The 25,089-nt window shown below is 40.8% G+C and overlaps 1 protein-coding gene across 5 annotated transcripts in view; it reads left to right on the forward strand.

Moving 5' to 3' along the window:
* Positions 1–18,399, forward strand: part of CSE1L (chromosome segregation 1 like) — a 45,448-nt gene extending 27,049 nt beyond the window's left edge. For all 5 annotated transcript variants that reach the window (XM_070588485.1, XM_070588483.1, XM_070588486.1 and 2 more), the window contains 12 exons: positions 2,881–2,942; positions 8,743–8,879; positions 10,024–10,127; positions 11,793–11,890; positions 13,139–13,289; positions 13,434–13,642; positions 14,051–14,148; positions 14,241–14,326; positions 14,754–14,835; positions 16,116–16,262; positions 17,035–17,266; positions 18,160–18,399. In XM_070588485.1, coding sequence (XP_070444586.1) covers positions 2,881–2,942; positions 8,743–8,879; positions 10,024–10,127; positions 11,793–11,890; positions 13,139–13,289; positions 13,434–13,642; positions 14,051–14,148; positions 14,241–14,326; positions 14,754–14,835; positions 16,116–16,262; positions 17,035–17,266; positions 18,160–18,249 — 1,496 coding nt within the window. In that variant the 3' untranslated portion in view covers positions 18,250–18,399. The remainder of the gene's footprint in view (positions 1–2,880; positions 2,943–8,742; positions 8,880–10,023; positions 10,128–11,792; positions 11,891–13,138; positions 13,290–13,433; positions 13,643–14,050; positions 14,149–14,240; positions 14,327–14,753; positions 14,836–16,115; positions 16,263–17,034; positions 17,267–18,159) is intronic.
* Positions 18,400–25,089: the final 6,690 nt, after the last annotated feature.

Genomic DNA, 25,089 nt, shown 5'->3' on the forward strand with positions numbered 1-25,089 from the left:
TATGGTCTATCCTAGAGAATGTTCCATGTGCACTTGAGAACAATGTGTATTCAGCTCTTTCAGGGTGGAGTGATCTATATATGTCTATTAAGTCCAATTGTTTTAGTTTTTCATTCAGCTCCACTATTTCCTTGTTGATTTTCTGTCTGGATGATCTGTCCATTGATGTGGGTGGGGTGTTGAGGTCCCCTACTGTTATTGTGTTGTTTTTAACATCTTCCTTTAGGTCTGTTAATAGTTGCTTTATGAATCTTGGTGCTCCTGTGTTGGGTGCATAGATATTTATAAGCGTTATTTCTTCTTGATGAAGTGTCCCTTTGATCATTATATATTGTCCCTCTGTCTCTCTCTTTACCTGTCTTATTTTGAAATCCACTTGGTCTGATATGAGAATTGCAACAGCTGCCTTTTTTTCCTTGTTATTTGCTTGCAGTATTGTCCTCCACCCCTTCACCCTGAGTCTGTGTTTGTCCTTGGGGCTGAGGTGTGTTTCCTGGAGGCAACAAATTGTTGGATCGTGTTCTTTAATCCATTTTGCCACTCTGTGTCTTTTTATTGGAGAGTTCAATCCGTTCACATTGAGAGTGATTATTGATGCATGTGGACTTAGTGCTGTTAATCTGTTGCTCATTATCTTGTTTTCCTGCGTTTCTTTTCCTGTTTGCTTTAGACTACCCATTTAATACTGCAATTTCTTATGCTGGGTTTCTTAGATTTTTCCTTATTTATGATTTGTGACTCTGTTCTGTACTTTATTTTAGTGTCTGCCTTGAAGTTTGTATTTAGAATCTCGTGTATAATATAGTCTGTTCTCTGGTGGTCTCTTACTTACTTGACCAATACTGATTTAGACCCTTTGCTCTTCCCCTCCTAAATAATTATTTTCATTTTTTATTCCAACTCGTCTTATTAATTGGTAGTTAGAGTGCTAAGATTGTCCTTGTTTTGGTAGTTTCCTTACCTTTACCCTAATGCTGTAGTTGAATATTTGCTATCCTGTTCTGGTTCTATCCATCGGTCTCCATAGTCTGTGGATTGTGTCCCCTTTTTCCCTTTTTTCTTTTTTCAGGTATGAGAGCCTTGAGGACTTCTTGTAATGGCGGGCTTTTAGTTACAAATTCCCTTAACTTTTGTTTGTCTGGAAAAGATTTAATTTCTCCCTCATATCTGAAGGAAATTCTTGCTGGATAGAGTATTCTTGGCTGAAGACTTTTATCCTTTAAAGCTTTGAATATGTCACTCCACTCTCTCCTAGCTTGTAGGGTTTCTGTAGAGAAATCCGCTGACAGTCTGATAGGGGCTCCTTTATAGGTTATTCTCTTTTTTTTTCTTATCTTTCCTTTTTGCCAACTTTACTACTATGTGCCGTGGGGTAGCTCTTTTTACATTGACAAATCTAGGAGATCTAAAACCCTCCTCTACACACATTTCTCCGTCGATCCCTAGATTTGGGAAGTTCTCTTCAATACTTTCGTTAAGCACACTTTCTGCTCCATTTTCCTTTTCCATATTCTCGGGAATTCCTATGATCCTTATGTTCTTACTCCTCATTGAATCCATTATCTCTCTGAGATTTTCCTCATTTTTTTTAATCCTTAGTTCTCTTTCTTCCTCTGTCTGGTGCCATTCAGCCTGTCTATCTTCGATTATGCTAATTTTCTCCTCTATGTTGTCTACTCTGGCATTCAGGGAATCCGTATTCTGTTTTATCTGGTCCATTGTGTTTTTCATCTCAAGTAATTCTGTTTGATTCTTCTTTATGATTTCAGTCTCTTTTGTGAAGTAACTCCAGAACTCAGCTTGTTTATCTTTCTCTCTACCTCATTGAGTTTTTTGATTATAGCTGCTGTGAACTCATTATCACTTAGTTTACCTAATTCCAAGTCCTCAGGACTTAATTCTGTGTTTTCATTGTTTTCCTTCTGGTCTGGGGCTTTTATAAATTGCTGGATGGTAGAGGAGCGGTTTTTTCTCATGGTGGTAGAATTCAGTTGCAGTTACAGCCTGTCGCCACTAGATGGGCATCGAGAGCTGCATGTTATGGGCTCTCCGCCTTCGGGCAAGATGGCTGCGCCCACTGGCTTTGCTGTGGGGGAGGAGCTGTTACTCTCACGCGCTGGTCTGGGTTCAGATCAGTTCTGTTCTCTGGTCTCCCAAGGCCCTTGGTTTATGGGGTCCCCGCGGATGGAAGCTTTCCCCCCGTCGCGTGGCCCCTCCCCCGCTCCTTCCCGACCCGCGCCGCAGTGATCGCAGACTCTAGGGGAGGGAGCGATGTTCTCCTACCGTTCCGGCGCCTCCGAGGGTGTAAGCAAGGTTATGATCTCCGCCTTCTTGGTATTGTAGGTCTCTAACAAGCTGGCATTATGTTTATTCTCTGAAATTCAGTTCTTCCAATCTTTTGTTGTATTTTGGAGGGGAGAGAATCCCGGGTCAGCTCACCCTGCCATTTTGCTCCGCCCCCTCCAGTTTCAAGAATTTTTAACCATTGCCCAGTATTCTACTCCTTTCAGTAAATTATTTTCCCACCACTAGAGCAATTTGAAGGAAATCCCAGCCAGAGAGACGCTGTTGATTCAGAATAGCTTCAGGTGGGGAGAAGACGATATAGTCATTAGTTCATGGTCCAAATCATTTTTATTCAGTTGTATAAGTAATACATGTTTGTGATGAAATGTAAAGGTAAGGGAAAAAAATAAAATTACTTATAATCTTAGCAGAATTAGTAGCTACATAGTAGATGATTTTATAGTTAAGTAAGCTTCAATTGCGTGACATTTTGGTTACCAAAACGATGTTTTAAAAATCTGATAATGTTATCACCAGTTTGGGAGTAACAGTCCTTAGCACTTAAATAACTGTGACTTTTTATTTTTTTAATAGTGAATGAATTTCCTGTTCTTAAAGCTGATGGTATCAAATACATTATGATTTTTAGGAATCAAGTAAGTAGCTTTTCATTTATGTTACATGCCATTAAATCTCTTAAGAGTTTTATTGTATACCAGTGTCTCTTCCCTTTTACTGTGTGGTCATAGTTGACATCCACATCTAATAAAATTAACAATAACTCCTTAAGAATGTATAATTCGAGACCATGTTTAGTTTTCCTCAGTTGTTTCAAAGACTTTTCATTTTATCTTGTTCCTCTATTCCCTGTTTCAAAATTGGTAAATCTGGGGAGCCTAATTAGATTTTGCTCCCTTGGGCGGGGGCAAGAATTTGTCACAGATATGCTTTGTTTCATTTCATTAGGACATACTCAATGTCTGGTTGTCCACTGTTAGTTATGATGTTAAGGGTGATCAGTGGATTCAGGTGAAGAAGAATTTTCCATCATTGACATATTTTTTAATTGAGATATACTTAATAAAACCTTGACCACTTTAGAATATACACATAAGTGGTTTTTAGTGTACTCTTTCTTTTGTGCAACCACCACTGCCTCTTACATGATTTAATTACCAGTTTTTATGGGAAAAACAGGATAAATGTTTGTACAGTTTTTCCATGAATCAGTTTTCACAGTAATGAGTTAGGGCCTTACCAACCTCCAAAGATGACAAATGAGAGTTTTTTTGACACTCTGGTTGTTCAGTCTTTGGCCAGTAGGCTCCTGTGTCTTCTTGACATAAACTTTTAGTAGCCTTTAATAGCTTCCCTTTCATACATGGCAAAATATTCCAAGTTGATGGTGTACATTTCATACCCTGGACCTGAGTTAGCCATCTTTTGAAGGTAGGAAATGTTATTTAAAGACCATAATCTTGGTTCTAGGGTTATTACTAATGAGTTCTAGGCTTTTTCACATTGGTTCTAGGCTTTTTCACAGGAGAGAGCCAGGAAATAAATAACAATACCAATATTATTACTAAGGTAATACTGCTAAAAGCAGTTTCATTTCCTTCTTTGTGGTTTTTATATCCTTAGAATATTATATTAAGTGTGTATAGTCAAAAAACACTATATTTAGTGGCCAACCCCGTGGCCAGGTGGTTAGGTTTGCACGCTCTGCTTCAGTGGTCTGAGTTTTCGCTGGTTCGGAACCTGGGTGCAGACGTGGCACCATTCGTCAGGCCATGATGAGGCGGCGTCCCACACAGCACAACCAGCGGCACTCACAACTAGAATATACAACTATGTCCTGGGGGGCTTTGGGGAGAAGAAGAAAAAAAAAATTAATTAATTAGAAAAATTTTAAAAATTTAAAAGAAGATTGGCAACAGTTGTTAGCTCGGGTGCCAATCTTTTAAAAAATATTTTTCAAAAATATTTTTAAAAATACTATATTTAAAGCAACTTGAAATTATTCTTTAGGCATTTTTGACAGTAGGTAAACAATTGGGTTCATTGGTTTGTGGGTTTTGTTTTGTTTTTGTTTTGGGTGGGCACAAGAAAGTTTAGTTTACCAAAGTCAAACAATAAAAGGGAAGGTAAATTCAGAAAGGTCTAGCTTTCATCCCTGAGCCCTCCCTCTCCCTAAAGGTAAGCATGTTTTATCAAGTTTTGGTTTATGTTTCCATTATTTCTTTTTGAAAATATAACCTAATACCTATCCTATGTATAGTTACATTTCCCCTCCTTCTACACAGAAGAGAATATACTAAACACACTGTTTTTCACTGAATAAATCCTGGATGTCATTCTATAGTAGTAGATTTTCCTCCCCTTTTTTTTCAAATAGTGTGGTACTCCATTGGGTGGCTGGCTCTCCCATGGTTTTCTCATCCAGTCTCCCCACAGAAAGATATTCTTGGTGTTTTCTATCTTTTGCTATTTTAAATAATACTTTTAATAGCCTTGTGTATACGTCACTTACTGTTTTAGCCATTGTAACTTTGAGATCGATTCCTAGTAGGAGTGCCAAATTTAGAGGGTAAACATATGTATAATTTTGCTAAATGTTGCCAAATTCCCCTCCATAGGGGTTGTATCATGTTGCATTTCTTTAAAAATTGAATGAGAGTGCCTGTTTCCCCAGTATAGTATTTTGTAATTTTGCCAGTCTATAGATGTGAAATGGTATCTTACTGCAGTTTTAATTTGCATTTCTCTTATTTTGAGTTCAACTGGACATTTTCCATTTAAAGGGCCATTTTAATTTCTTTTCTGTGAACTATCTATTCGTAGTTTCTTGCCCATATTTCTATCTGATTGTTGGTCTTTTTTTTTTTTTTTTTTTTGAAAGATTTTATTTTTCGTTTTTCTCCCAAAGCCCCCCGGTACATAGTTTGTATTTTTAGTTGTAGGTCCTTCTAGTTGTGGCATGTGGGATGCCACCTCAGCATGGCTTGACGAGTTGTGCCATGTCTGTGCCCAGGATTTGAACCGGCAAAACCCTGGGCTGCTGAAGCACAGCGCGGGAACTCAATCTCCCAGCCACGGGGCTGGCCCCTGGTCTTTTCTTAATTTTTAGGAAACATGTAGTTTTTGTCTGATTCTTTTTTTTTTAATGACAGAAGACAAATTATTTATTTCATTCAACTCTCCAGTGCAGCATGCTTTCAGCCTGAAAAGCCTTGACCTAGCTTTATATGTTAGACATGATCTGTTTTCTTCATTCCACAGGACCCAAAGCTAAAAGGTAGTCCAACAAATACACAGAGACTCTGGGTCAACCCTCTCAAGTCAGTGACTCAGTCTTTTAGTCACTACCCTTTCTTTGTTAAAGCTCTTCACAACAGTTCCCCAAACATGTTCAAAGTCAAACGAAATAGTCTTAAAACTTTTCATTGTTTGATTCATATATTTTCCAAATAGTTTGGACTCTGAATAAGAATTTGTGGATTCTGAAGTATTTAAATTTATTTTAAAACCATAAATTCCCCTTTATAAAACTACATCATTTCCAGTTTTGATCCATCACATCCATGCTCCAGCCCATCAGTAGTCCTCTGGATCAGAGAAGGGAAAATGGACCATGCCTGGGGGTGCTCTTTATGCAGGAGCACTCTATTTCTTCAGTTGGGAAGACACTGGGCAATTTTAAACCATGGACTCCACCATTCAGTTATCTGTTACTGTCCAAAGTTCTCAACAGAGAAATTTAATAACTGCCCCCCTTCAAAAGGACAGATAGATTCAGTCAGTTCCACCTACTTCAGGGCAGAATACCATTTTGACAGTTACCTGTGGTGGAGAAAGTAGGAGTGTAGCTAACATTTACTAAGTATTTACTATTTGCCAAGTACAATGTTAATGCCTGGGATGTAATCTCACCTCATCTGACTTACAGATATTCAACTATTGGACCTCAGCAAAGAGAATAAAGAGAAACTTCACCAGCTCATGCTTGTCAATGAACAGACTCTCCCAGATGGGAGACCCAGTTCCTGCATATTTCTCTCTCTCTTTTTTTAAATTAAGATATAAGTGACATAGAACAGTTTCACGTGTATTACACAATGACTCAATATTTGTATATATTGTGAAATGATCACCACAGTAAGTCTGGTTAACACCCATCACCATGCATAGTTACAAAATTTTTTTCTTATGATGAGAACTTTGAGGATCTACTCTCAGCAACTTTCAGATATGTTATACAGTATTAACTATAGCTACCATGCTGTACATTACATCTCTATGACTTACTCATTTTATAACTGGAAGTTTGACCTTTTTGATGTCCTTCGCCCATTTTGCCTACTCCCCACCTCCCACTTCTGGCAACCACCAATCTGTTCTCTGTATCATTGAGCTCAGTTTTTGTTTTGTTTTAGATTCCACATATAAGTGAGAGAAGTTAGTAGTTGTCTTTCTCTGACTTATTTCATTTAGCATAATGCCCTCAAGGTCCATCCATGTTGTTGCAAATGGCAAGATTTCCTTTTTTATGGCTGAATAATATTCCACTGTGTGTGTGGAATACCACATACCACATCTTCTTTATCCATTCATCTGTCATTGGACACTTAGGTTGTTTCCGTGTCTTGGCTGTTGTTAATACTGCTATGACCATGGGGGTGCAGATATCTTTTCCAGTTAGTCTTTTTGTTTCCTTTGGGTAAATACCCAGAAGTGGAATTGCTGGGTCATATGGTATTCCTATCTTTGATTTTTTGAGGAACCTCCATACTGTTTTCCATAGTGGCTGCACAAATTTACATTTCCACCAACAGTGCACAAAGGTTCCCTTTTCTCCACATCCTTGCCAACACTTAGTTCTTATGTTTTTAATGACAGCCATTGTAACAGGTGTGAGGGGATATCTCATTGTGGTTTTGAATTATATTTCCCTGATTATTAGTGATGACATTACTTATCCTGAGATTAGTGTGACAGGCACCTTTTCATGTTGGCCATCTGTATGTCTTTGGAAAACTGTCTATTCAGCTCCTCTGCCCATTTTTTAATCATATTGTTTGTTTTCTTGCTGTTGAGTTATATGATCCTTCTGATTCTTAACACTTTAAGTCACTTGAATTTTATTGAGACAAAAAACAAAACATGCAAGGTCATCTTATTCCTCTGACGTCTTTACCACATTACAGTGCCGCCATCTTGCAAATTATTTTAAACATGCAAGAAGCAAGAATAATACAGTGATACTCATATAACTACCACAAATCTTAACTCTAGGCCATAATTGCTTAAACGTACACATACAATGGAGGCACCCAGGGTGCTCTCTCCCCATTCCCTTTCTATTCTCTTTCTCCCCAGAGGTAATTACTCTAATGAATTCAATGTGTTTTATACCCATGCAAGTGTATGTTTGTGGTTTTACTACATATTTGTTTCCATAAAAATTCCACAGTATTCTGCAGGCTTAAAATTTTTATTTTTATAAATAGCATTCTATAGCTGTTGGTCACACTTTTTGTGTGTGTGCTTAACATTGTTTTTGAGAGTTAATCACTTTAGTAGATGTGTTATGGTTCATTTTTAATAGCTATATAGTATCCCATCACAAAAACATGCCACAGTTTATTTCCTGTGGATGATTCTTTAATTTTTTGATTTATAACTTTTATGTGTCTTTGGCAGGTGTTTACCAAGGTTACATGCAACCTTGCAAAGCTGTTCTATTTTAAAGACTAAGGAATATTCTAAATTTTTAGAGGTTTTTATTGAATATTAGTATTCTTATTTTTGCCCCCACCCTTTTAGAAGAGAAAATGAGGCACAAAGAGTTTGAATGACTGTCCCAAGAAATACATGCTAGTGAAAAGTATAGTTTTTTCCCCCCCCAAAGATTGGCACCTGAGCCAGCATCTGTAACTTTCTTCTTCTTCTTCTTTTCCCCAAAGCCCCCCAGTACATAGTTGTATATTTTAGTTGTGGGTCCTTCTAGTGTGGCGTGTGGCATGCCGCCTAAGCATGGCCTGATGAGCGGTGCCATGTCTGCTCCTGGGATCTGAACCGGTGAAACTGTGGGCTACCAAAGCAGAGCGCAGGAACTGAACTTAACCACTTGGCCATGGGGCTGGCCCCAAAAGTATAGTTCTTAAGATTAATGAAATCTTAGTCTGCTTCTCCATGATGTTATTATTTTATGGTGGGTTCATTTATCTGAAAGATTTTACCCTAATCATAATTTTATGCTCAGAGAAAGAGAATTGGAAAAGTCAATGTCAATTGAACCGTGATGTGGTGGTAGAAATTTTGATTTCTGAACCATATCATCTCCAATTGTAACAGCTGAAAAAACATACTTTTTAGAATCAGCAAGTTCTTCTTTTTCAGTTTTCATTACTGAAAGATAGCATCAAGTTAGAGCTTATATCTTATTGTATTTTTCAGGTACCAAAAGAGCATCTTTTAGTCTCTATTCCTCTCTTAATTAATCATCTTCAAGCTGAAAGTATAGTTGTTCATACTTACGCAGCACATGCTCTTGAGAGGCTGTTCACCATGAGAGGGCCTAACAACGCCACTCTGTAAGTATTTGATCCTAAGTGATTTATGCTCCAGCTTGGGGTGGGGACTGATCTATATTAGAGAGATCTCTGAAAGTATTTGTAATATCATTAGTAGTTAGAAAAATAAATGTGTACCTTTTGCCCATTTATGCTATGTCTCATTCCAAAAGAATTTGAGGCAGCATGCCGAAATACATTGTGACAATAAAGTTAAATAGAGGAAATTGGAGCAAAGGAAAATAACTGGAGTGAGATTAATAAATAGAAATGTGTGTCAGAGGATCCTGTATAGTAGTTAAAGAAACTCTTGAATTTTATGTTTAGAGTCTCCTAGCAACCAAGGCAAAGAGGGAAAGTTGGTAAGTTAAAATTTTCACAATGCCCATGAGATTAAGATTAAAACAGTTACTCAGAAGGCATCTCAGTAGTGGGCCCTCATTAAGGAAATACTGTTTTGTAGCAGTATTCTTAGCAACATCATGCAACAGTTATTTTCACCTGGCTGTTTTTGTAATCTTACCCAATGCTGAGATATGACACAGCTGAGAGAAAGTAATTCCCTAGGGTCCAAGAGTGTGGCTCTTCTGGCCTGATCCGAGGATAAAGTGCGGGACGGGGGGTGGTCTGCGTGTCTCTCAGGCCGTTCTTCAACAGTTATTTCTTGAAACTGAGCTCAGGGTAAGAGATGGAAAACAGTTGTAGGTTCGTTCTTCTTCAAGTACAGACACTCAGTGGCCAATTAAGGCTTAAAAGGACACATCCTTTGAAGTGAGTCAAGCCCGTACCTGTCTTCAGTCCCAGAACTGATGCAGAAAAACGGTTCCGAATCTGCTGCACCTCCAGGAACGGTAGATGACTGAGGGCTCTGAGAGGTCGAGGTCTGTTCTTGATGGTGACAGACATGAACCTTCACAGCTGTAGGTGATGTTGGCTTTGCCTGGTCTTTGGTTTGTTTAATTGTGTTTGGTTCCAGATGTACCTTTTTAGGAACTTAACATGAACGCGTATAAAAATTTATTTTCCCTGAGATGTCTGCTGATTGTCAGTGGTGGGAGATGGCTCACTTTCATGCTAAGACGTGTGATTTAGGAGTTGCCAAGGGTATTCCAAAGTGACCACCTCAAGAGTTGGTAGTGACTGAAAGCTGTTTTTTCATCTATAGCTTTACAGCTGCAGAAATCGCACCATTTGTTGAGATTCTGCTGACAAACCTTTTCAAAGCTCTCACACTTCCTGGCTCTTCAGAAAATGAATATATTATGAAAGGTAGGCCGCTTCCTTGGTGTTCAGACTATAAGTATCTAATCTCAGTTTACAAGGGTAAGCACTCTGAGTTGTACTTCAGGTTACGTAGTTTATGAACCAAATACTGTTTGTCAAGAATGAGGTAGGTTCAGATGTTTTAAAATGAGAAATATTGTTTTGTTTAGTATTCATGGTGTTTTCAGAAAAAGAATTTTACCCTAACTTGATATAGAACTCCTCTTATTAAAGAAACGGTAGCACTTCTTTTTCCTTCCCTAGATTGGATTTCTTAAGGGCAAAGATCAGATGAGACCACACTTATTGCTGGCCTGTAATGCTGTGTCTTGTGAACCCTGGGGGCACTTGACAGACCACACAGACCCTGCCTTCAGAGACGTACTGCCAGGGACACAGAAGCTGTAGCCATCTGCCAGGCTGTATACATTAGGAGAGTGTCTTGGTGACAGCTCTGACTTCAGGGACAATCTTAATCTTCTTTGCTGTTGCATTCCAAGAGCCTAGCACAGTGACTGACTCGTAGGAAATGCTTTTCAAAGAAATGATCCCTGATGCCTCTGGCCTGGGTCAGGACCCCTGGGGTGTCTGTGTGTGTGTACATGTGTTTATATCTGTGTGTAAGTGTGTATTGGTGTGTATTTATGTGTGTTCTCAGCATTAGACTTCTCCCAACAGTGATGTGTAATTAGTTATTTCATGTCCATTTCTACGAGGCAGCTAACTGGTCCGTGGTGGTGGTTGCTGCGTTCCTAGGGTACGCAGGAGTGCCCAGTGTGTGCTCCCTTCTCAAGAAATACTGCTGTATGAGTGAGTGAAAGGATTCTGTGCCAGCCCAGAGGTGGGGCACTGATCCATCCTCTAACTCTCTGAGCCCAGCTCAGGGAAGGACTCTCTAGGAAGTGATGTCTGAGCTGAGGGGAGGGATAGGTAGTAGTTAGCTAGGTGGAGGGAGAGTGTTTGGCACAGGTAGAGGAACCATCATTGTAAAGTTTAGGAGGCGCGAGGGAGGATAACTCTCCCCTGTGCCTGGCGGGTAATAGGTGCTCTGCTTAGTAAACATCTATTCTGTTTGTGCAAAAACAGCCTTCATGCATTTTTAGCTTCATGTTTTATTTATCTCCCATGCCAGATGTTTTTAGGCATCTGTTAATGAGCAGTAGTTTTGAAATATGGATCCTCCATAACTTTATATGTATTTTGGATTTTTCTTCGGCTCCTGACCTCTCTTTGGGGGGCAGGTGGCCCTCTCTTTCAGTTTCCAGTAGGCTACAATCCTGTTGTTAATAGACTAGGGCTAAACATTTCCTGCCACTGATTTCTAAGTGAAATTGAAACTAGTAGTCCCTTCTGCCTCCTGCTCCCCCATGTTAGTCCACCACTTCTTCCTCCTCCTTGTCTGCCTCTTTAGTCACTTTATTATTTTTTATTCTCTTTTTTAATTCCTTAAGCCTTAGGCATTCTGGAAATGCTCAATATTTCCCAGCTAAATTTTCTTGCCAATCCCCAGGCTAATTTTAAAAGAAAGGGGAATTTAAATTATTTCTAGATGTAGGGAGCTATCTGGGGATTGCTTAAGGGCCTTAAAATTTTGGTTGATGAATCAGTGGGCTTTTTCCCCCAATCACTGTTTTGTTCTGAAATTTAACTATTTGTTTTTCTATTTTACAGCTATCATGAGAAGTTTTTCCCTCCTCCAAGAAGCCATAATCCCCTACATCCCTACTCTCATCACTCAGCTCACACAGAAGCTGTTAGCTGTTAGTAAGGTAACAGCCAGTTTTCACCGTGAACTTGTTTTGTAACTTATGCTCCAAGCTGTCTGAGCCTCAGAGCTCCCTGGCAGTAGGTCAGACTTGGGAAAAGGTCTGTGAATTCTTCCTGACGAACAGTTAACATACGTTTCTGAAAATGTGGGCATGACGTTCGATTGGACACGTAGCAGCACTCACTTTTAAGTGTAGGCACCAAAACTTTAAAACACTTTATTCTTCTTAAAAAAGTAACAGGTTCCTGAGAAACTACAGATGATCTGAAATTATCTTAGAGGGAGGAGAGCAGGCTTTGCACCAAATTGACACAAAAGAGGCTGTTCAGACTTCTATAAAATGAAGATTAACTGTTCTTCCTTATTCTTATTTCCCAAAAATAAAGTTCACTCCTTCTTTAATCAATAATTTTACAAGTATTTTGATTCACACTTAAGTACTAAGTTTTAGAAAATAAATCAGCTTAAGGCTGACAAAATTCCTTTTTAGATGTTTATTCCTAATTAGTCGATGAAAGGAGATAAATTCAAAGGAAGCTTTAGAGGGACTTTGGAGAAATGACCATTTTTCCACTGAGTTCTGGATAAGGGTCTTGGACTCCTTTGGGCTGCGGGGGATTGAAAGAGAAGAGAAGCAGGTCCCACCCCACTGCCCTGTGTATACAGACCTCATAAGCTGAGTTCCTCAGCTTTCCGTGATAGCGTTCAAGAAGGATTTTGTTGGAAAGAAAATAAGGTTCTGTTGCTTACAATGGAAATTGAAGACCACTGCATGAAGGATTGTCGCTCTGGAGACATAGGCATTGGGGCCTCCAGAGGTTAAAGTTTGCCTGAGGTCCCACACAAGGCTGGTGAGAACCAGGACTTGGGTCCCCACTCCTTTCTTCCATCACTGCTTACGGTGACGGCTCCAGGAGAGCACGCAAGTTTAAGACAAGGTTCTCTATAGCCCTGGGGGCTGAGCTTTGTGTCGTTACCTCCCTGTGACTCACATATTTTCTCACAGTAGATTTTGCCCATTAAAAAAAATTCCAAACAAACAGGCATTAGTATTTTCTGAATTTTAAAGTTAATATAAAAGTTTAACATGTGTAGGCTTTTTGGTATTATTAGTGTTTTTTCTTAATACTGATTTAAAAAAAGATGGAATGTCTTAATGTTTTAGAAAGGTTAGATGTGTTTTATGTCAGATAATATTTAATATAGTCACTTGGCTTATTAGAGTAATAAGCTTTTTTTAAAATTTCAGAACCCAAGCAAACCTCACTTTAATCACTACATGTTTGAAGCAATATGTTTATCCATAAGAATAACTTGCAAAGCTAACCCTGCTGCTGTTGTGAATTTTGAGGAGGCTTTGTTTCTGGTGTTTACTGAAATTTTACAAAATGATGTACAGGGTAAGTTAAAGGAAGTTATTTTTTTCTAATTGAATAAAATTATTAAAGTGGTTATAAAGTACAGCCTGCTTAAAAGATATGTGCCTTTTGTGTCAGAACCATTAATTCTGAAGCTGACAGCTCTGTTTTCACTTTTATCAACAGAATTTATTCCGTATGTCTTTCAAGTGATGTCTTTGCTTCTGGAAACACACAAAAACGATATCCCGTCTTCCTATATGGCCTTATTTCCGCATCTCCTTCAGCCAGTGCTTTGGGAAAGAACAGGCAACATCCCTGCCCTCGTGAGGCTTCTGCAGGCGTTCCTGGAGCGGGGCTCGAACACGATAGCGAGCGCTGCCGCGGACAAAATTGTGAGTCAGGTTTATTTTGATGTAACTCATCTTCCTAAGGTACTGAGAGAAACTAGGGATGGCAGGTTTGTAAAAATTCTTTATTTAAAGTAAATTTAATAAAAAGGGAAGTAATTAGTATAAAGTGTTAATGTATATTTTATTAGAATTAGGTATCCTTTAGTTCTTTATCTCCATGGTGGAAAATAAAAATGTAAGAGCCAAATAGGTAACTTTAAGAACATAACTTTTGGGGCTTATTGTGGTGGAATTTTTTTCTCTACACTTCAGATGTAACAACTTAAAGAGAAAGTGCTAGTTAGATTATTACAGCACGCACCTTCTTCCAAGATATATCACCTGTTTAACTTTTGGAACAACTAATCTTTGCCTCTTTAACTGATTATTATTTGATCTGATTTGTTGTAGCCTGGGTTATTAGGTGTCTTCCAGAAGCTGATTGCATCCAAAGCCAATGACCACCAAGGTTTTTATCTTCTCAACAGTATAATTGAGCACATGCCTCCGTGAGTATGAATCTAACCTCCCCGTGCGTGTGATCAGAGGCCCTGTCAGGCGCTCACAGGGCGCTGCGTTTACACTTTGCTCGTTCCTGCAGGGAGTCCGTCGACCAGTACAGGAAGCAGATCTTCATCCTCCTCTTCCAGAGGCTCCAGAGCTCCAGAACAACCAAGTTCCTCAAGAGTAAGTCGAGTCCCACGGAAACGATGAAGGGAGGCAGCTGAGGCCCGTAGACTTTACGGTTACATACAAACCTTTTATCGGTTATAAACTTTATGTATAAAATATTTTAAGATGTATGTATTCTCAAAACACCAAATCATTCTCAAGTATACTGTGTTCCAAAGGTTAGTTTCTAAGTTTAGATATCAAAACATTTTTAGTAGAAATAATATAAGGAAATATCAGAAAGAGACTGCATGTCAAGACTTTATGTCTGTACTAAAAAGGCAGAAATTCTCTATGTTAAATGGTATTTAAAAGGCAAGTATTGATGCCAGCGTTAGTCACTGCGCTGTAAGGAGTGTGACTGTTTCACTTGACTGACGTCACGGAATCGCTTGTGTATGCAGAGTCCTCTGTATTGAAATTCTGCATCTCCTTTCCACAGGTTTCTTAGTCTTTATTAATTTGTATTGCATAAAATACGGGGCACTGGCACTACAAGAAATATTTGATGGTATACAACCAAAGTAAGTTTGTTTTTATTACATTTTATTTTTAAAAGCAAAAACTGTGACCCTCTTTTAAGTGCAAACCAGTATCTCTGTTTTATAGATGATTTCATAGTTCCTGGTACAGTGTTAGTATCTTTGTGGTTTTCAAAATACTCTCGGAGTGTTGCATTGTAAAGAAGAAAGTCCCTGCAGACATGTTCCTGATTCCCAAAGCGACTCCCTGCTCCGGCGTTCTCCACAGCCGTGTTCTGTGTTCCGTTAGAGGGTCAGTGTTGTCTCCAGGAGCCTGCCTTTGTTCAGGCCAACAGTATGAGTTTTCAAATGAGAAAAGTTTGGACCAATAAAACTTTGCTTTTGACTTAGTTTATATACAGAGATTGTAGTTAGGTGGCATTCCCCATGCAGCAGGGACAGGAAGGATATAGAGGAATAATGGAGAGCAGCTCTTGAGAGAAAAAACTCAAGTTAAATCCCTCTATCTGTATCATATCAAAAAAATTCCAGATTGACTGAAATGTAAAAAATGAATTAACTTGAAAAGTAGTACCAGAAAATAAGCTTCCCAGCAATAGAGGATTTTGAAGAAGTCAGCAATGTCCCATAGTGCTAGTGGGTGCCTAAATTGGCATCTTTCTATAGAGCAAAAAATACGCACTTTTTATCCAGAGCATTAAAATGTTCATATTCTTTGAATACCCACTATTTCCACTTCAAAGAATTTATTTTATTAATAAAAGTGTAAACTAAGAATTTTGCAACATTTAGAATCATGAAAAACTACTTCTAGGATGTTTCATGAACATAGAATGATTGGCCAAATCATTTTTTTAATATACCCATTAACATTTACATACACATAGGTATGTAAGCATAGAAAGTTGGGAAGTTTCTAATTCAAAAATGTTAAAACTAGTTATTGTTGGATTGTGGGATGATGGTGATTCTTTTTTATTCTTGTTCTTGCTTATCTCTGTTTTCTAATTTTTCAATGATTTCTTGAGTAATTTTTTAAAAAAACACACAAGACTAAAAAATGGCTAAGATTCTACTTGAGCATAGGCTTAAGCAGTGTTACAAAAGATGGTGACAGTTGGCCTCAGGGTGGAGGTTTAATGTCGTCTTGTCATTTCTAGGTCTCTTCATTCAGATGACCAAAAACAGCAGCTTTCTTATTTTGTGTTTTATTATATTCATAAGGAGTCACTGAATATAAATAACATCTAAGCATTTTACTCTTTAATTATAGTGGTAGTTTAATTTAATATTGAGTAAATTTATTTTGCTTTGATTCATAGAATGTTTGGAATGGTTTTGGAAAAAATCATTATTCCTGAAATTCAGAAAGTATCCGGATATGTAGAGAAAAAGATTTGTGCAGTTGGCATAACCAAATTATTAACAGAATGTCCCCCAATGATGGACACGGAGTATACCAAGCTATGGTAAGTACTCCATTCTAAAATTTTGGGAAATTACAGCTTCCTTCCCTTTTGACTGCAAAATTAACCAAGCTTACTCTCTTGAGGACCAAGAGAATTGGGTTCTGATTTTGGCTTCTCCATTAGCAACCATCAGATCCAAGAGATGACTTGTGGATCCTTCTGGGCTTAGAAAGACCTGGTTCTTGACTTTTTTGAGTGGGGAATTCATGGGCCCCTTTGAGAGTCTGGTGATCTCTAGGACTGTTTTATGACAGATGCCCAACTAAAGTGGCTGACGTCTTTCAGAGGAGAAACTGGAGAGGCTTAAGAGAAGATCCTGTGTGCTTGTGCTCAACGTCTGACAGACCCTGCTTCCCTCACCCACTTGCCTCTCCTTTCCTTATTATGGCTTCAGGCAGGCAGCCTCTTTCACAAAATGGTCTGACAGCTCGAGGCTTATTTCTGCTAACGTCTAGCATTGAATCTCCTTGGTTTGGCTTGAGTCGCATGGCCTTCTGATTAGCCAGGGCTGGGTCCCACAGCCAGCTTGACAGGAGCTGTGGGGATGCAGTAGTTTCCGAGACAGAGATTGGGGTACTGTGGCCAGAGTAATGGAAGAATGGTTTCTGGGTTAGCAGGAGCACTGATGTCTGTCTGTCTGTCTTTCCGAGGCCCCTTTCTACTCTTGAGACTGTGAGTCTATACTTTTGTTTCTCTCAGGAATTGCTGCTTATTGTTTAAATTTTCAAAGTATTTACTGAATCTTTTATCTTGATCCTTTCTTCCAATCCAGGACTCCTTTATTACAGTCTCTGATTGGCCTTTTTGAGTTACCTGAAGATGACACCATTCCTGATGAAGAACATTTTATTGACATAGAAGATACACCAGGATACCAGACCGCCTTCTCACAGCTGGCATTTGCTGGGAAAAAAGAGCATGACCCTGTAGGTCAAATGGTGAACAACCCCAAAGTGCACCTGGCACAGTCACTTCACAAACTGTCCACTGCCTGTCCAGGGAGGGTGAGTGTCTGCTGTCAGAGCTCCACAAGGAATGTGGGCTTTCTGGGAAGGCTGGGTGGTAACAGTTATGGTGCTTGTTTTCACTGGTCAGCGTAATCAAACAACATCCCATGGGTTAGAGTCAAGGCTTATTTTTCTTGAGTTAAAATGATGGGACTTTTCCTTTTTCTTCTATGATGTGCTACAAATGTATTTTAAGTGAATGATTTCTGGAGTAAAGACAAAGCAGAGGATAAAACCCTTTGAATAAAAATGTATTTATTTCCGAGATTGAAATAATCCTTCTATCATTAAAATGCAGGCATTTATTTTCTTTTGTTAACTGCAGCATACTCAGAAATTAAATAATGGATCATGGAGTAAACCTAACAATGGCTATATAGCATTAGTTGGCACCTTTCACAGAGTCTTATGTTTTATATGGTAAAATTTATATTTTTTATTATTTCATTGTGGGAAATTTCCAGTACACATGGAAACAGCATAATGAATGCCCATGTGCAGACCCCTCACTAATTACCAGTATTCTGCCAACCTTGTTTGATCTGTTTGTCCTCCTTTCTCCTTTGCTAGACGACTTTAGAGCAAGCCGCCTTAGGCATCATGTCATTCCACTCTGTACTTCATTATGCATCACCAACCAATAAGGACTTTTTTTTTTAGCATAACCACAATGCCATTATCACACTGAACAATAGTGATTCCTTTGGATCCACTTTTCAGACGTGTCCATTTTTGAAGGCATAAAAGCAGTTACTTGGGAATCCCTTTAACAGTTACTGGTGACAGACTTCCCTTCCCAGAGCTGTGGCAGCGCTCTCATAGATGATGGGGTTTGTGTTGGTGTGTTAGGATCTCCCACAGCCAGTATGTGTGTTTCCCATCTCTTGCAGGTTCCATCAATGGTGAGCACCAGCCTCAACGCAGAAGCACTCCAGTATCTCCAAGGATACCTTCAGGAAGCCAGTGTGACGCTGCTTTGAACTGCAATTTTATTGGCTAAGCCCAGGATGGTTTCTGAGGAAATCACGTAGACTTCTGAGCACGGCTGCAGTGAAACAAAGCAAGTTTTCCTTTTGAACTTGTCACAAATTCCATCTTGTAAAGAATATTAAATGTTGCTTTAAGCTGAACCTTGAGCAGATTAGGTGGTTTGTGTGGTCATAAACAATAAGTGGGTGGCTTTTCCAGTTTGCAGCTTCAAGGAACACGTATTAATAGTTAGTGGATGACATTGATTTGAGTGGCGCATTCGCCCCCTTTGGATGATTTTAAAATTCTGACGGACACTGACTGTGGAGACTTTTTTTCTGTTACTTATTCCTTTGTTTGAGGCTGCTGGCGTTCGTGTTTCTCCGTCCTTTGTATTTTTGTCTGTTTCCTCAAGCTTTTATTGGAAATGTGAATAAGTAGAGAATCATTTGTGTAACTTGCCAAGAAATGCACATTTCATAGTTTTAAATCTGTGATCAGCAATAAAAAAAAGCCCTAAGATACGTATATAAGAACATCTTAAGGACAGGTTTTTGGTGCTCTGATACTTTTATAATGAATTTCTTTAAATTTTTCCTTTCCCTTCCTGGACTCCATAAAATCCTTACTTCTAAATAATTCAAACTCAGATTACTTAGTCTTTTCTACAAGGGAAAAGGGACATTTAATACAAGTTTGCCTCTTATCTATTAGAACTTTCTAGAGCAGCTCCTAGGCGGCAGCGTGAACTTTGGGTAGATGGTTCCCTCTGTGGATTGAAGAGAAATGCTCTGCCTGGCTTCACGAGGCTGTTGGGAGGGCTTTAGATGGGGCGGATATTTGCTCTTTTTCAGTGTCTTTCTTCTCTGTAGACCAGAGGTTTCTTGGAACTTTTCACACTGTGGCATCTCAGAACCTGAGGTCTAGGAAGAGCCAGAGGAGTGGGTACCTCCTAGCAGAGGCTGCCTGCGGAGCCAGGCTGCAGCAGCTCCCTCCCTTGGCCCGGCCTCAGGCGTGCTGGGGCAGTCGTCTTACAGAATAAACGATCAGGCTATCTAAGGTTTGAGAGGCGTGGTTGGTTTTCTTAGGCTGGAATTGTTAGTTGTCCATTTAATGCAGTTAAACTGGAATTTCATTATGCACAGATGTATTTATTTTTGAAATTCAGGCACCCAACTTGGATGCCCTGTTTCCTTCATATGTTGTTTTTGTAGTGTTGCTTGAGAAATTTCCAGCTTAATGTAAGTGTTCTTGTACCAATCTAAACATTTCATTTTTTAGGTCTTTTTGTTAGCTTTTTTTCCCCTTCTCCTTTTTCCAAAAGCCCCCCAGTACATAGTTGTATATTGTAGCTGTATGTCCTTCTGGTTGTGGCATGTGGGACGCCTCAGCCACAGGGCCAGCCCCTTGTTAGCTTTGACATAGTAAGGGGAGCATTACATCATAGATTACTACTTGGCTTAAATGGTCATTGGCAGAAAGATATGCAGATACTATTGGGATCCATTTTGCAACTACAAACATATATATGTATATATATATATATTTTTTTTACAGACTGGCACCTGAGCTAACAACTCAAACTAAAGTTGCCAGTCTTTTTCTTCCCCTGCTTTTTTCTCCCGAAATCCCCCCAGTACATAGTTGCACATTTTTAGTTGTGGGTCCTTCTAGTTGTGGCATTTGGGATGCCACCTCAGTATGGCCTGATGAGCAGCGCCACGTCCACGCCCAGGATCCGAACCAGCGAAACCCTGGGCCGCCGAAGCGGAGCGCGTGACCTGAATCCCTGGGGCCGGCCCCTGAGACGGCTTTTACACCTCGCTTTTAAAGGCTTTCGAGAGGATGGGCTGAAGCTGCTGTAGCGAGTGACAAATGCTAGTGACTGTTCCTCAGAGGTGATTGCTCATTCTTTGTGGGCATGAAAAGCTGGGTTCATACTTTGGGACCAGGCCAACCTGGGTTTGGATTACAACTGTGCCACTCACAGTGACCTTGAGCAAATGACTTGACCTCTCCTTTTATTTCCTCTTCTGAAAAATGAGAATATTCACCTTCAGGATGATTGTAAGACTAAAATGATATAACACATGTACTTAAGCAGAGAACATATACAGAGTGAGTACTAATAAATAAAAGCTGCTATAGTTGTTTAAGTTGCGGGGGGGGGCAGGCAGGGCTGTTGGCTGGGAGAAGTGTTTGTTACCACGAACACTGCCCTGACGCCAATAATGTAGCGGCCTTGGTCAGTGGGAAGACTTTGGGGAGGAGTCCTGGACTGGGCAAGGCCCTTTAGACACAGGGGAAATGTCACTGCAGAGTCCCTCATGAGTGCCCCCTGCTGTGGGATTGTGTCTCCTCTTATAGCGACCTGATTTTTAAAATGACATCTGATTATAAATGTATTTTCTCTATAGGAAACTTGGAAAATACAGAAAAATATTTAAAAACTAAAAGTCATCCATATTCCTACCTTCTTTAAACATTTTGGTCCATTTTTCCCCCCCTAAACAAAGTTGAGATCATTCTGTATATATAATTTTATATACTTTTTAAAAACCTTTTAAACAACATTTACTTGGTGAACATTTTTAGTGGTTATATATGGTTTATCACTTGGATATATCATTACCAAATTATAATATATAATTATAATCGTTGTTGGACATGTGGAGACTTTATTTTATAAACAACGTTTTATTTTATAAAGAACTCTTGAAGTGAACATCCTTATACATCAACCTTTGTTTCTTTGTTTCCTGAAGGTGGAAATACTGGGCCAGTCACCCTGTGGAAGGTTGTACCAATTTCTGTGGGACACCCCTACCCACACTAGGCATTATTTCTTTTGCTACTTTGAGGGGGTGAAAATGGTATTTCATTTCTCGCCTAGAGGAGCATAAGCAGTCTGGTGTTCAGTCAAACTATTATGTGCATGGGGTAAAATTCTAATAGTAAAGAGGGCTTATATAACTGAGCGACAAGTTTCTATCACCCTATTACAACTTCCACTCTTGGAAGCAACAACTGGCAACTGGTGCTGCCTTTAGTTCTTCTGAATTTTTCATCTTCTTAATATATCAAACTTTAAGACATCTGTTAACTCCCTGCTATGAAAAATAAGAATTTAGTTCACATTACTACTTCTACCCTCCTAGGTTTTTTTTTAAGTAATAACATTGTATAGTTTTCTTTCTTTAATAATCTTAACTCTCATCCCACCAGCTTTGGCCAGTCTCTGGACTCCTTGGTCGTGATGGAGGAGGCAGTCTCCCCACACTCCACCTCTACCTTGTCAGCTCTGCCTTCGCTTTCACCCATCACAGTAGCTGGAGTTTCAGTCCGCGCAGTAGTCAGTAGTTTTCTGTACTTTATCTGTAGGTCTCTCTTAAAAGGAAAACCAATAAACAGTACTTGAGTTGTTAGGATAGTGTAAATAGTGTTCAGGGCTGGGCCCAGCAGTGTGTAAAGATTACATTTCCTCTTCCCTTGGTCCAATGTTTTGACTTCTGTACCCCGCAAAATAGAATGCTCCTAGAATCGAGGTCAAATGGATTGGTTTTTTCCTCATACTCCATCAGTTGCTCAAAGTCATGCCCCATTTTAGATGATTGTTCCATTTGGATCCCGACTTGTTTTTTCCTGGAGTTTTATTAGCTTTCTTTTTCATTCTGAGTGTTGCATGGCATCCATTCCACTCTTCTCTGAGATGTTCTTTTTACAGTTTGCCGGCTTTTGTGGGCCGCAGTGGTTTTCAGGCAGATTGAGCCCCCTCTTCGACAGTGTTCCATGGAGACTTGAGAACTAGATGTGAGTGAGTCTTTCTGCTCTGAGAAAGTGACAGGCCCACAAGTCTCCCTCCTGAGTGGTGTGGGAACTTAGCTGGTCACACAGCTGGATGGAGCTGGGATTCATACCCAGGCAGCATGGCCTCCAGAGCACTGGGCATGACTTGGCAAAAGTTAGAAACAGGTTGATCAGCCAGTTAACAAGGGCATGATCATGAGGCATTTTGCTGATAACTTTTTAAAATATAAACACTGTGGGTGTTTTTGGCTGTGTGACAGACAGCACCTTGTCCCTTCTTGCAGGAGCCCACATACAACCCTCTATCCAGCCCGTTGGATGTGACCTCTTGTTCCATTTCAGAAAAGCTGACCATTTGGTCTGCATCCCAATCTTGCTTTGTCCTTGCTCTTGTTCCTTGTCTGAGAAGCTTGAGGTGTGACTACAAGGTAAGATTGCTCTTGGGTCCCCCTGAGGTATTCTTAGTAGGACTGCTCTCTGACAGGGCAAAGGAGTTGCATGGCCCCATTGAAAATAAGTGATTTCCAGTGGATTCTCTGAACAAGCTAAGAGCACTTGATAATCGAGGAACGCTCTTCCCCTCACCCCCCAACCCTTCCCTGGGGTTGCTGTGTGATAGGTGGGAAAGGCTGTTTTTAAAATGCTCATGTGTGTTTGGAGGCAGCGGCCACGAACTATATGAAGTCATTATCTATTTGTTTCCTCCCTTAGAAGTTGGATGATGTGAGAGAACTCGGCAATGTGGAAGCACTGTCCACGGGAGGAAAGAGACACAATAGACAGGTCAGGGAAAGTTTCAGACCCAACACAAAAGGAGACGTATGAGGGCGGGGGGACTGAACGAGAGAAGAGGTTACCTTGCACCGGAAAAATGGTCCATTTCCTTGCAAGCAGTTAGAGTCAACATTTTGACTCTAAAAGGGAAAATAATTGCTGCTCCCAGGGACCTGGGTTCTGCAGTGAACAGCTGAGAAGACAGATCCTAATCTGTCTCTAAGAGCCTAGCACCCACCATGCCCTGCCACTCCCAGATATCTGGCTTAGTGTCCTAGGAAGGCTGGACAGTCCCACTCCTGAGGTCCTAAGTGGAGCTGGAGCCAGCCCTTGGAGAGCCTCCTCTGTCGTGATGCAGATCTCAGGCTAGGACGGGGGAAGAACCCCTATGATGGTGCCTGCTGAGCATCCTGGCCTGTCAATCACGGAAGCTGCAAAACCTCCCAGAGGAGAAGCAGGGTGGGGCAGTGAATTAAGCTGACTGCCACAGGCGGCATTCCAAAACCCCAGCCATACAAACATCCCTCTCTCAGCTCTGACCCTCCTGTCGCAGGCCAGCAGGCCAGTCCCTCCCAATGTCCTAACAGGCTGCTTAGGAAACCACCTTCAGTCCTGAGGACAGACTGCCTCTGCGCTTGGACAGCAGTCTCTGGAGCCAGTTGGGATGTGTCTGAAACAGTGTGGCCAAAGCTGCCCTCCTTTTAGTCAAACGCAGCATTTCTCAGCACAGTTCACAGGATTTGCAGTGCCATCCAAAGGAACATCTATCATTTATAGTTATTTTATATTAGAAAAAAAAAATCACTAGCAATTTGCTGGATGTTATTGCTTAGGAAAGTGGTTCTCAGAGTCAGTCTGAAGCCCCACACCTACTGCATCAGACATCTGAGAATGGGACCCAGCCGCCTCTGAACAGCACTCCCTCCAGCTGATCTGATGCTCAAGCTGGTGCGTGCTGACTCAGGATGAAGCTGAGGAAGAGTGAATCTATCAAAGAGACACATGGACAGGGCAGAAGCTGTGAACACTGTTGGGGAACAGTGGTCTAAGGCTTCACGGCCTCAAAAAGGACAATGGATCCCCTCTGAAAGATGTGAACTTAGCTGTGGTTTTGCACAGAGTGGCTGCCGGAAGACGGCTATGGCAGGTGGGGCCTGTCGGGCTCAGGAGGCCTCTGCCGGAACTCACGTACTCCGTCCAACTACAGCTGAGACAGACGGGTTCTTGCTCTCGTGGAATCTGTCTCCACGCTTTTTCTTAGGAGAGACTGGGAAGTGAACTGGGATCTGTGTCTCCATGAGGAGAGCCCCAGAACTAGACAGGAAGACAGAACGAGGAAGAGCGCCTAAGGGAGGAGTCAGACTTAAAACACCTACCGCAGGGAGATGGGCAAAGCCTCTCCATCAGCCACCCCAAGTGATGGGGCTCCCAAGGCAAACTGGGAGCACCTGGCTTCTACGGGTGTCTCAGGGCCGTGAGAACAAGAGAATGTTCACTGAGCACTCTGGGAAGCTACTTATATGTATTGTCTCAACCTTGTGAGATGAGTTATCTTCTAATTTACAGATAGGAAACCAGAGGCACAGAGAGGTGAAATAATTTGTCTGAGGTCTCAGTGAAGAGGTGACCGCAGTCAGGATCATCTGCTGGCCGGCCCACCTGGCTCCGGAGCTGTGCTTCCTTCCAGCACGCTGCGTTGCTCTTAGGTGGCCTCCACCCACCTTGGTCTTCATTCCTCCTCTGCCAGATGTAAATATTCACCCCCCTACATTACAGCATCTTGGCACTTCACAGGGTGGTCTGCACATGCTCTTCACAGCACAGAAGCCGCATCCACGTGGAATCCACCGTCTGCCATGCCGCTTCTCATGCAGGACCTTGGGAAAATGTTACCTGGCCGAGGGGAGCAATGACAAAGGTGGTCAAACCACCTCAGAAAGACTTAGGCCAGGTCTGGGGCCACTCAGACTCTGGGGCTTTCAGGGGACAGACCAGTTGCCAACAAACAAACACTCTAAGCCTAACTCCCAAACATAGCCATACAACATGGCCAGAAATCAGCGGGGTCCCTGGGCTAGGGGAGGTCTGAGCATTTGCGGTTTTCTTAGCTGGAGTCTGATTCCGCCTTTAGCCACATTTACAGTGTTCTTGTCCATGAAGCCGAGGAGTCTGTGAGCAGGAACGTAACTTGCCCAGGGCCCCCAGGAGAATTTTCAGGCATATGTTCCCAAATCGCCAGCACATTTCTAACAACTGACCAGGTGAGCATG

This window comes from Equus przewalskii, chromosome 21, assembly GCF_037783145.1.
Source record: "Equus przewalskii isolate Varuska chromosome 21, EquPr2, whole genome shotgun sequence".
Lineage (NCBI taxonomy): Eukaryota > Metazoa > Chordata > Mammalia > Perissodactyla > Equidae > Equus > Equus przewalskii.